This window comes from Mytilus californianus, unplaced genomic scaffold (assembly GCF_021869535.1).
Source record: "Mytilus californianus isolate M0D057914Y unplaced genomic scaffold, xbMytCali1.0.p SCAF_11, whole genome shotgun sequence".
Lineage (NCBI taxonomy): Eukaryota > Metazoa > Mollusca > Bivalvia > Mytilida > Mytilidae > Mytilus > Mytilus californianus.
The window spans coordinates 41,602,810-41,616,437 of record NW_026262593.1 but is presented as its reverse complement, the minus strand read 5'-3'; the positions used below and the strand labels follow the sequence as shown (position 1 = coordinate 41,616,437).

General features: G+C 35.8%; 1 protein-coding gene across 2 annotated transcripts in view; it reads right to left on the bottom strand.

The window, feature by feature from the left end:
• Positions 1 to 13,628, bottom strand: part of LOC127720100 (serine/threonine-protein kinase mTOR-like) — an 87,462-nt gene that overhangs the window by 32,319 nt on the left and 41,515 nt on the right. For both annotated transcript variants that reach the window (XM_052226503.1, XM_052226504.1), the window contains 8 exons: positions 13,096 to 13,263; positions 8,449 to 8,561; positions 7,772 to 8,027; positions 6,471 to 6,614; positions 5,621 to 5,763; positions 3,551 to 3,713; positions 2,892 to 3,025; positions 741 to 819 (listed from right to left, as the gene is read on the bottom strand). In XM_052226503.1, the coding sequence (XP_052082463.1) occupies positions 741 to 819; positions 2,892 to 3,025; positions 3,551 to 3,713; positions 5,621 to 5,763; positions 6,471 to 6,614; positions 7,772 to 8,027; positions 8,449 to 8,561; positions 13,096 to 13,263 (1,200 nt within the window). The remainder of the gene's footprint in view (positions 1 to 740; positions 820 to 2,891; positions 3,026 to 3,550; positions 3,714 to 5,620; positions 5,764 to 6,470; positions 6,615 to 7,771; positions 8,028 to 8,448; positions 8,562 to 13,095; positions 13,264 to 13,628) is intronic.

Here is a 13,628-nt window from a genome sequence, read left to right as displayed (position 1 = left end):
TGCATAACATTTGGTTGAGGTAAACTAAAGTTAGAGAACAGAAACGAAAAATTAAGCAATTTTTATGTTTATAAAGGGGAATAACTCAAGAACGGTATAAGAGACGCCACCCATTTTCTAACTCGATCTGTGTCTTGTGGTAATCAGCATTGTGTATAAGTTTCATAACATTTGGTTGAGGCAAACTAAAGTTAGAGAACGGAAACGAAAAATTCAGCAATTTTTCCATTTTTAAAGGGGCATAACTCTACAACGGTTTGATAACATTTGGTTGAGGCAAACTAAAGTTAGAAAACGGAAACCAGCTTTAGGACTTGCGTATGGTACGGACATACAGACAGACAAGGGTAAAACTTAATGCTCCCTCCGCTGCAGCGGGGGCATAAAAAAGATCTAAGGAAAAATACGCAAAATAGTGAAAATTAATGAATAAAGTCGCTAAATAAAATTACAGGTAGCACCTTCCAGGATTAATCAATTCATTTAGGTTTCTAGGTTGAATAATCAGAAATGTTCATTAGTGAAAACTGCACCCTTGCCATAAGAACTGCTTTATCTCTACCATACTACTAAAGAATCTTGTTATTTGACTCCCAAAGCTTCATATTTGGCCAAATCTTGACTGGGATTTACTTTTACCAAATTTGTGGAGAATAATGTTTCCAAAAGTTGCCAGTTATCTGTAAATCTATAATAAATTTGTTAATTTTGTCACTTTTAAATAGAATGATTATAATTACCAAATCTGTTCTATGATGTTTCATAGCATACTCCAAAACACCAGAGGCTGATTCAGACTGTTGTAACTTGTTGTTGATACTGCAATGATAGTGAGTATAGATAATTGACATTGTAAAATATTCGCTGCAAGCCACAATGTGAACCTTTTTGTGAGTCATTGTAGCAAACTTGCAAATAGCTTCACATTGTGTTGAACATCTGAAATTTTACGATACTGTAAATTCAGAAATTATTGTGTGCATTTAGTATTGCAATTTTTGATGAAAAGACAAAAACGTGATGTTAACTATTGTGATTACAGGAAAATCTGCATACTGATATATGTATCTTATATCAGAATGCAAGTTCTTATTATTGCAATACTCACCCAGTCGCATTATTCGCATTAAAAAAAAATTGCAATAATTCTGAATTTACAGTATCTATACGCAGAAAACCCAATTATGAATGTCATTCCCTGAAATTTTAATGCATGGATTTGCATTGGATGGATAAAAATGCTCGATGGCATGACATAAGGATTTAATTTGTGAAATACTCATTTAAAGGATTCTGTGGAACCCTATGTCTAGCCTGCCATTGCTGTAAAAGTGCCAAAAAGTGAGTCCATCATTAAGCGAAATATGGAAAAACAAGAAAAAATCAAACTTTTTTCTTCAGATGTATTTTTTTTATCATGAACAAGCTTCTGTCCAAGTTTCGTAACATATAACATTCTGTGAAGGTATAAAAAAGTTATTGATTCCTAAAACAAGAGTGCACACGCTGAAATGTCTCGCCTTCTTTATTAATCATTGATATTATGTTGATAGTCCTAAATATAAAGCTTTATTACAACTGTCACATAAACTTAACATTAACCAAAAAACTAAACATTGACCAATGAACCATGAAAATGAGGTCAAGGTCTGATGAACCATGCCATGCAGACATGTACAGCTAATAATTCTTCCATACAACAAATATAGTTGACCTATTGCTTATAGTTTAAGAAAAACAGACCACAACACAAAAACTTAACACTGAGCAATGAACCGTAAAAATGAGGTCAAGGTCAAATAAAACCTGTGCGACCGACATATAGATCATAAAATATTTCCATATACCAAATATAGTTGACCTATTGCATATAGTATTAGAAAAAAAGACCAAAACTCAAAAACTTAACTTTGACCACTGAACCATGAAAATGAGGTCAAGGTCAGATGAAACCTGCCAGCTAGACATGTACACCTTACAATCATTCAATACACCAAATATAGTAGACCTATTGCATACAGTATAAGAAAAACAGACCAAAAGACAAAAACTTAACTGTAACCACTGAACCATGAAAATGGGGTCAAGGTCAGATGACACCTGCCAGTTGGACATGTACACCTTACAGTCCTTCCATACACTGAATATACAAGACCTATTGCTTATAGTATCTGAGATATGGACTTGACCACCAAAACTTAACCTTGTTCACTGATCCATGAAATGAGGTCGAGGTCAAGTGAAAACTGTCTGACGGGCATGAGGACCTTGTAAGGTACGCACATACCAAATATAGTTATCCTATTACTTATAATAAGAGAGAATTAAACGTTACAAAAAATCTGAACTTTTTTTTCAAGTAGTCACTGAACCATGAAAATGAGGTCAAGGACATTGGACATGTGACTGACGGAAACTTCGTAACATGAGGCATCTATATACAAAGTATGAAGCATCCAGGTCTTCTAGCTTCTAAAATATAAAGCTTTTAAAAAGTTAGCTAACGCCGCCGCCGCCAGATCACTATCCCTATGTCGAGCTTTCTGCGACAAAAGTCGCAGGCTCGACAAAAATTATCCCCAGCATGTAAGAAATTGACAACATAAAAAATCTATAAATTACTTACTTGATAAGCCAGCATCAACATTTAAGTCTTTTTTTAACATTACCACAACAATGATTACCAAGTGCTGACAATAGACGTATTTACACTTGTATGCAAATTTGTCTGCCATTACATAAAATCACAAAAATTAAAAAAAATTTGACGTCACAAATAAAAAGTGATTGTTGCTTGACGTTTGAAGGTTATTCGGAGCAGATCTAAGGTCATTTGGAGACAAAATTTAGCTAAATACCAAAAGTGTAAATACGTTTATAGGGAGCCTCACCTTATTAGTGCTTCAAGTGTTTCTGTTGTTGGCCCTCTGTTAAATTCTTCCTCTTTATAATGCAAAGCTTTAGCGTAGGCCCTACAGATCATAGCTCTCTGTCCGAGCAGGGAAGAGTCTAGTGGTAGAGGACCCTGAAGAGATCATCAAAATACTGTTGAGATATTTATTTAAAAAATATTCAAACTATAATTTTTGCGAAGTCTTTCAAAATACAATATACATTTGCAAATACATTTCATATCAATAATGTAAATTCAGAAATAATTGCGTGCATTTATTATTGTGATTTTTAAAAAATGGACAAGAATGAGAGTTTAATTATTGCGATTTCAGAAAAATCTACATACAGATCTATGTTTAAGATATCAAAGTGTGAGTTCATATTATTGCGATACTCACCTATTCGCATTAATAAAAACCTTGCAATAATTTCTGAATTTACAGTACATGATTTTGTGGTTTTTGAAACTTCTGCATATAAGACCATAAGATATTTGTATTTCGTTGAACATTTCAATTGGTAGTTAACCTTTACCCACGAAAATAAGTACACCATGAATAATAATGAATTCACAGTAAAGAAGCAAAAACACTGTACGTAAATCAATGTTCTTAGTAATTATTCAAGTTTTGTTTAATTTTTTTCTCTTCAATACCTTGTCACAATGTTCCATAAACTCTGCCAGGTTGAGTAGGGTCTGCGTTATCTCAGGGATTTCCTCTGATTTAAGAGCTTGTTCTAAGTTTTGGATCAACTCGTCCTGTTGAGATTCTGTCAATTCTGTCCAGCAGGATACAAAAGCTGCATTGAACAGGTCTCTGAAATGTTAATTTTTATCCATTTAATAAACAAGAGTGCACACGCTGAAATGTCTCGCCTTCTTTACTAATCATTGATATTATGTTGATAGTCCTAAATATAAAGCTTTATTACAACTGTCACATAAACTTAACATTAACCAAGTAAACTAAACATTGACCAATGAACCATGAAAATGAGGTCAAGGTCAGATGAACCATGCTAGGCAGGCATGTACATCTAACAATTCTTCCATACAACAAATATAGTTGACCTATTGCTTATAGTTTAAGAAAAACAGACCAAAACACAAAAACTTAACACTGAGCAATGAACCTTGAAAATGAGGTCAAGGTCAAATAAAACCTGCGTGACTGACATATAGATCATAAAATATTTCCATACACCAAATATAGTTGAACTATTGCATATAGTATTAGAAAAAAAGACCAAAACTCAAAAACTTAACTTTGACCACTGAACCATGAAAATGAGGTCAAGGTAAGATGACACCTGCCAGCTAGACATGTACACCTTACAATCATTCCATACACCAAATATAGCTGACCTATTGCATGCAGTATTAGAAAAAAAGACCAAAACTCAAAAACTAAACTTTGACCACTGAACCATGAAAATGAGGTCAAGGTCAGATGACACCTGCCAGCTAGACATGTACACCTTACAATCATTCCATACACCAAATATAGTAGACCTATTGCATACAGTATAAGAAAAACAGACCAAATCACAAAAACTTAACTATAACCACTGAACCATGAAAATGAGGTCAAGGTCAGATGACACCTGCCAGTTGGACATGTACACCTTACAGTCCTTCCATACACCGAATATACTAGACCTATTGCTTATAGTATCTGAGATATGGACTTGACCACGAAAACTTAACCTTGTTCACTGATCCATGAAATGAGGTCGAGGTCAAGTGAAAACTGTCTGACGGGCATGAGGACCTTGCAAGGTACGCACATACCAAATATAGTTATCCTATTACTTATAATAAGAGAGAATTTAACATTACAAAAAATCTGAACTTTTTTTTCAAGTAGTCACTGAACCATGAAAATGAGGTCAAGGACATTGGACATGTGACTGACGGAAACTTCGTAACATGAGGCATCCATATACAAAGTATGAAGCATCCAGGTCTTCCATCTTCTAAAATATAAAGCTTTTAAGAAGTTAGCTAACGCCGCCGCCGCCGCCGTAGCCGCCGCCGCCGCCGCCGGATCGCTATCCCTATGTCGAGCTTTCTGCGACAAAAGTCGCAGGCTCGACAAAAAATGAACTGTTGACATAGAGATGTCTCTTTTGTCGGTAGGGCCTCAAAATAGTCATCAAACTGATATGTACTGATAGTAATGCAACTTTATAAAAAATATCATTTATCTACCACAAGTAGTTCCTATCAAACTGACGTAAGCAGAAAATTTAACAATTGTTGCAAAAGCCCCCAAAAAGTAACACCTATGTCTCGCCTTCCATGACTTTCATCACAGGATAATTGATAAACTTTCAATTCTTTCTATAAAGATATAAAGTCAAACAAGGTCAAATTATTCTCAACCATTTCCTGACGAAAACATTTCAACAAAACATTACTGTTTTATAATTTAGAAATTAATGCACAATAGAATTTCAATAAAAATTTAAATGCAAAATAGTCTATATGTAGGTTATATTACAGTTCACAACTTCTATTTGAACTTTCAATTATATTACCAGTGCATCAATGCCAAAGTATCACATTTAATTTCCAACAGGGGAGACACCATTGGTTGTTGATTAAGTGAAAGAACTATCACCTACTTGGCTAGAAGACTGAATATTTGAGGTAACACACAAATATATCTCATTAGCTGGCTAGTAGGTTGTATGTCTGAGCTAACACCAAAATATCACCTACCTAGCTAGAGGGTTGTATGTCTGAGCTAATGCCCAGCACGACCTGAGGGCTGGTGATGGGGACTCTTTCAATAACTCTATACTAAGTCGTCTAATCCATTCCATCCAATCTTCTTTATTCTCACGTCTACCAGAACTCAAAGCCTTCAAAATACAGACTAATATTGTATTTGAAACACAAATTTACCCTATAGCTAGGATTACTTGTCAGCATAATTTACCATTTTGATCATCATGACTTTTTCAAGTTTACAATTTATAGAAGTAAGCACTGTCCACTTTAATATTAAAAGTATGCAGTACCTAGGAGAGACCCTTCCATACATGAGCAATTGTATCAATTTTGCGTACATTTTGGTTCAGAACAGTATTTTCAGGCACATCAAATGGTAAAATATCTGTTGATCCTAGCTAGAAGACATTTAAAAGAGTGATTAAATAATGCTGCATTTTTTTAAGTGTAGAATGCAATTTGTAACATAATTTGATTTCTCAGTGGTAGAATTGAAAAGACTATATGAAGTCAAATGCCTGCTTATTCGTTATACCCTACCACATTTTCATATGCCTGTCCTAATGACACCTTGTCAGTGGTTGTCTTTAGTTATATCCTTATATTCTTCGTTATGTAGAGAATTTGGTTTTGATGACAGATCTTTGTTAGTCTCTATCAAATTTATTTACAACTTTTCTAGACTCTGGAAGATTTAGAACAGGACATTTGGTATAAACACTATTATTTATGTTGTATGTTGACCTCTAGACATTGTTTACTCTCTTTTGTCATTAGGTTGCTGTACCATAAATGTATATTCCAAAATTCCTTTCATTCATATGTTTTCTGTTCTTACCTTCTGTAAGTTAGGGAAGCTAACTGGCAATTTTTTACTTATAATTGTATCTGTACCAGTACTTGAAGCTTCTGTTATCTTTTTACGATCTTTACGATGTTTCATCAATATGGGATCATCTTCTTCTTCTGCAATTGTTGAGCTCTAAAAAAATAAATAAAATTGAATAGAAAACTTCAGGGTATTGTTAAGGACTCTTTTTTGGTTCGTAAATAAAAAATTTTAGAACAAATAATCAATACAGTTATAAATAAGCCACTCTCAAGTGAATTTTGCAGATGTCTAAAACTTTTTATGTTTTTATTTTTGTTTGCTTTGTGCTAAAAATTCTCCTCCATTTGTTTTTGATTTTTTCTTTCTTTCTCTTTATGTTTTCATTATGTTTTTTTAATATTCAAATCAATTATGTAGGATTACAACTGCAGATCACTGATGCCATAACTTCAACGTCCTTTGCAATCAAGAGGTACTGCTGATACAGATGTATGATAACATAAAAAACATCCATGCTGGTTTTTTATTTGTCTCTAGTTTCTATACTAACATAGTTCCTGCTGTTTCCTCAAGTGGTGAATTTTTAAAGAAATGGGTCCTTTATTTTTATATAAAACATTTGAAAGTAATATCTTTAATATATGCAGAAGCATTTGGCATTTATTTTGAACAAGCTATTGTGTGTAAAAAAATGGCCTTTTATTGCTTACTATATGGCCTAGATTTTGCTCCTTGTTGAATGATGTACAGTCCCCTTTAGATGCTTACATTCACATCCTTTCGTCTCTGGTGAATACTGTGGATTCATTTATATTCGTGGGTACCAATTTTCGTGGATTGAGGAAAACTTGCATATTGGTGGATATTTAAATTCGTGGTTTTGGCAAAGTCTGCATGCATTCCTAAAGAAAATTTGTAATTCGTTGAACATTTAAATTCGTGGTTCCCCTGTACCCACGAAATCCACGAATATTAATGAATCCACAGTAGTTGTCTCATTAGCAATCATACCACATCTCTTAATTTTTATAAAATAAACATACTGAAACTGGGTATCAAAAGGTTGCATGGGCATTCAGAGCATCTATATGATGTGAGTACTTAAAATTGCAGATCAATTGTCATCTATCTCATATCCATTTTGAAAATCATATTCTAAATTCTAATAAACAGGGGCAGACAATAGACATAATTACACTTGTATGCAAATTTGTCTGCCATTACTTAAATCCACACAAGTTCCCTCAAACTATTGCATCACAATTTAAAACATATGACCAAAGATTAAATACGTCTATTATACTGACTTTCAATATCCTGCTGACAAGTACAGTGTATTTCTGATGCTGTATTTTCTGCCGGGTCATTACTTTTGTAACCATGGGGATAAAAATGGAGTACTTTTGACCTAGTTGCATTACTAATGAGCACATAACATCCATGGTTGTATTCTGAAGGTCTGGAACAGAGTCTAACGTTCTCACTAACGGGTGGATAATTCTAGAAGCATAGTCTGTTAAGTCTAATGTATCTGAAAATCTGTCTATTGTTTCCAACGCAGCCCTACAATATACAGTTTCAAAATAATTTTTCTTCCATTTTAGGTAAAGTATACATAATTGGGTGGAATTCTAAATTTTTATGAAATTTTTATGCATTTAGAAACTGTTGAACTGCATCTGAATTTAAAAGAAAGATGTATGTAGAATTTACACTTCCCGAGATACAATTTAAAATTTGTGAAATAGATTAATAGATGTATAGAATGCACATAAAAAGTGCAATAAAGAAGAACATTAGTTTTTTTGATGATATATAGTTTTAAGGGTTATATAATTTTTTTTTTTTTAAGTACATGAGCTGAATTTGATTTCAATTTTCCAAATTGGATAATTTTAACTCTACTTTAAATGCTGGTAGTGTATTAAATATTTCAAATACTTTTAAGTTAATTATAAAATCTTACAAAGAAAACAGAACATACCTTCTTACAGCTAGTGGAATATCATGAGAATCAAATAACTTAACAACTGGTGGCAGCAATAGGTGGAGGTAGTCATCTAGATTAGCACCAAACAACTGAAGACATTTCAATAGCTGTAAATACAAATATAAATAACTTAATAGGGGGAGGTAGTCATTTAGAATAGCAGACATTTCAATAGCTGCAAATACAAATAACTTAACAAGCAATGATTGTAACAGGATGCTGTTACGAAGTCTCCCAAACGAAGCTCCCATAATTCGTAATTCCCAGGGTCGCCTGACATTGGGCAACGTCCAGTGAAAATTGGTTTGGTCCAGTAAAGCTATATGCATTAGTGATGCCTGGGGACTAACCTTGTATATCATTCAAATCATCTTGGCATGACAAACCAGAATATATATGGTTTAGGGGTGGGGATCTCAACCATTTACAAGATACTAGAATATTGGGGGTGGGGAGGAACCCCTGAGGACTGGCCCTCTACGTCATTCAAATGTTCATTACATGACGAACAGGAATATATATGGTTTAGGGGTGGCGATCTCAACCATTTACAAGATATTAGAACATTGGGGGTGGGGGGAACCCCTGGGGACTGACCGTATACGTCATTCAAATGTTCGAGACATGACAAATAGGAATATATATGGTTTAGGGGTGGGGATCTCAACCATTTACAAGATATTAGAACTTTCTCAAATGGCAGGGGGTCGGGATGACCCTGGGGACTAACCCTGTCTATCATTCAAACCATCTTTGCATGACAAACCAGAATATATATGGTTTAGGGGTGGGGATCTTGACCACTTAGAAGATATTAGAACTTTCTTAAATGGCAGGGGGTGGGGGTGAGCCCTGGAGACTAACCCTGTATTTCATTTGATGTGCTTTATCATGACAAACCAGAATATATATGGTTTAGGGGTGGGGATCTCGACCATTTACAAGATATTAGAACTTTCTCAAATGGCAAGGGGTGGGGGTGACCGCTGGGGACTAACCCTGTATAACATTTGATGTGCTTTATCATGACAAACCAGAATATATATGGTTTAGGGTAGGGATCTCGACCATTTACAAGATATTAGAACTTTCTCAAATGGCAGGGGGTCGGGATGACCCCTGGGGACTTGCCCTGTATATCATTCAAACCATCTCAGCATGACAAACCAGAATATATATGGTTTAGGGGTGGGGATCTTGACCACTTAGAAGATATTAGAACTTTCTTAAATGGCAGGGGGAGGGGGTGACCCCTGGAGACTAACCTTGTATTTCATTTGATGTGCTTTATCATGACAAACCAGAATATATATATGGTTTAGGGGTGGGGATCTCGACCATTTACAAGATATCAGAACTTTCTCAAATGGCAAGGGGTGGGGGTGAACGCTGGGGACTAACCCTGTATAATATTTGATGTGCTTTATCATGACAAACCAGAATATATATGGTCTAGGGGTGGGGATCTCGACCATTTACAAGATATTAGAACTTTCTCAAATGGCAGGGGGTCGGGATGACCCCTGGGGACTTACCCTGTATATCATTCAAACCATCTCAGCATGACAAACCAGAATATATATGGTTTAGGGGTGGGGATCTTGACCACTTACAAGATATTAGAACTTTCTTAAATGGCAGGGGTTGGGGGTGACCCCTGGGGACTTACCCTGTATAACATTTGATGTGCTTTATCATGACAAACCAGAATATATATGGTTTAGGGGTGGGGAGCTCGACCATTTACAAGATATTAGAACTTTCTTAAATGGCAGGGGGTGGGGGTGACCCCTGGAGACTAACCCTGTATTTCATTTGATGTGCTTTATCATGAAAAACCAGAATATATATGGTTTAGGGGTGGGGATCTCGACCATTTACAAGATATTAGAACTTTCTCAAATGGCAGGGGGTCGGGATGACCCCTGGGGACTTACCCTGTATATCATTCAAACCATCTCAGCATGACAAACCAGAATATATATGGTTTAGGGGTGGGAATCTTGACCACTTACAAGATATTAGAACTTTCTTAAATGGCAGGGGGTGGGGGTGACCCCTGGGGACTTACCCTGTATAACATTTGATGTGCTTTATCATGACAAACCAGAATATATATGGTTTAGGGGTGGGGATCTCGACCATTTACAAGATATTAGAACTTTCTTAAATGGCAGGGGGTGGGGGTGACCCCTGGAGACTAACCCTGTATTTCATTTGATGTGCTTTATCATGACAAACCAGAATATATATGGTTTAGGGGTGGGGATATTGACCATTTACAAGATATTAGAACTTTCTCAAATGGCAGGGGATCGGGATGACCCCTGGGGACTTACCCTGTATATCATTCAAACCATCTCAGCATGACAAACCAGAATATATATGGTTTAGGGGTGGGGATCTTGACCACTTAGAAGATATTAGAACTTTCTTAAATGGCAGGGGGTGGGGGTGACCCCTGGGGACTTACCCTGTATAACATTTGATGTGCTTTATCATGACAAACCAGAATATATATGGTTTAGGGGTGGGGATCTCGACCATTTACAAGATATTAGAACTTTCTAAAATGGCAGGGGGTCAGGATGACCCCTGGGGACTAACCCTGTATATCATTCAAACCATCTTAGCATAACAAACCAGAATATATATGGTTTAGGGGTGGGGATCTTGACCACTTTCAAGATATTAGAACTTTCTTAAATGGCAGGGGGTGGGGTAACCCCTGGGGACTAACCCTGTATTTCATTTGATGTGCTATCATGACAAACCAGAATATATATGGTTTAGGGGTGGGGATCTCAACCATTTACAAGATATTAGAACTTTCTCAAATGGCAGGGGATCGGGATGACCCCTGGGGACTAACCCTGTATATCATTCAAACCATCTTAGCATGACAAACCAGAATATATATGGTTTAGGGGTGGGGATCTTGACAACTTAGAAGATATTAGAACGTTCTTAAATGGCAGGGGGTGGGGTGACCCCTTGGGACTAACCCTGTATTACATTTGATGTGCTTTATCATGACAAACCAGAATATATATGGTTTAGGGGTGGGGATCTCGACCATTTACAAGATATTAGAACTTTCTCAAATGACAGGGGGTGGGGATGACCCCTGGGGACTTACCCTGTATATCATTCAAACCATCTTAGCATGACAAACCAGAATATATATGGTTTAGGGGTGGGGATCTTGACCACTTACAAGGTATTAGAACTTTCTTAAATGGCAGGGGGTGGGGGTGACCCCTGGGGACTAACCCTGTATTTCATTTAATGGGCTTTATCATTTAGAACATTTTCAATTAAAAAGTTTGTGTCTATCACGAACGGTTTTCAATTTATAATCATTTGAAAATTTTAAAAAATAAAATCCCATAGGGTTCTATTGTAAAACCCTCTTTTCTTTTTGCCCCTCAAAGTACCCCTTTATAAACACCATTGCAAAAACAAAACCCTGATTGCACCACTAGACATGTTAGTCTAACATATTGTGAAACCCTAAGTTAATCCGACAAGCGGTTTTGGAGAATGGGTGCGGACAAGTTCAAATTTAAAAGCGGCGGAAGAAGAAGAAGAAGAAGAAGAATAATAAGAACTGAGCAAAAACAATAAGTCTTCCCAAACTTCGTTTGGGGGACTTAATAACTCGTAGTCATCTTATATAGAATCAAACAACTGAAGGCATTTCAATAGCTACAAATACAAATACAAAATACTGAACTACTTCATCCAGCTTTCAAGAAAAAAACAAGTGAAACTGCGAGCTACTGCTCACTGATGATACCCCGCCCAAATACTTGACGGTAAACAGGAAGTTGTTGAGTGATGAATCTGAAAACGCATCACACTGTATAGCTGACTTATATAAAACCTGAAACCAAATTTCAGAAATCTTTGTAATGTAGTTCCTGAGAAAAATGTGACGAAAATTTTCAACTTGGATGTCATGTGTAAAATGATGGTATAAACTCTGAAACCAAATTTCAGAAATCCCAGATTGTAGTTCCAGAGAAAGATGTGACGAAAAATTTTCATGGGATGGACTAACGGACTGACGGATGGACAGACAGACAGACAGACAGACAGACAGAGGTAAAACAGTATACCCCCACTTTTTTAAAGCGGGGGTATAAAAATATATATAGGCTAAAACAAAATTGATGGTTGCATGCTTGGGTCCTTTATATTGTGTTTATAATGTTTATCAATGATTTGTCAATTTTTACTTGAAAATCAACTTCTTTCAATGAAATGTTGGTGACAAAGGCATAAATTGATTGTTTTACATGTACCTGCAAAACAGAGCACTTTGGGTGAGATTTCCAAATTAAAAGAAAATAATACTGGGAGGCTTTTATCTTATCCTTGGAGTGGACACCTATTCTAGGCGCTACATCTTACTATATATGACATAATTTGGACATGTGGAGCAGGATCTGCTTACCCTTCCAGAACACATGAGATCATCCCCAGGTTTTTGGTGGGGTTAGTGTTACCATTGCTCAGTCCTTAGGTTTTTATGTAGTGTTTTTTTATAGAATGCTGCTTGTCTTTTCATACATTTTCATTTTTTTTGTCATTATTTTGTCCGTCTCTTAAGTTTCTTTTTTACCATGAACTTTTTACCTTATCTGTTACAACTCTATTTTGACTAGCATCATGCATGAACACTTTAAGTATCTGTGGCACAATCTGTGGTAGATATATTTTGAATTCCGTCCCCAGTGCAGACACTATCTGTTCTACCAATAAAATGATGGTGCTCTGCATCTGACTGTTAGGGGTCCAGTAATCCTAAAATTATACAAAACAAGAGGTACATAAAACATAATGATGTCTTCATACTAGACTCTGTCATACATAGTAAATATGCTGGAAGCTGATCATTTTCTGAATACTAAAATTAAGAATGGAAATGGGGAATGTGTCAAAGAGACAACAACCCGACCATAGAGCAGACAACAGCCAATTGCTTGCAATTACTGAAATACAAATGTACATGCAACATATTTTTCAAATATGTATAAAAAATTATTATAATCCTCAATCTATGCTGTCTGCCTAATTTGTTTTTCCGTTGTTGCTTGCACAATAAATCAGGCATGGGTTTTTTCTCATTGTTAAAGGCTGTACCATACCATCTAGTAGTTTACATCCTA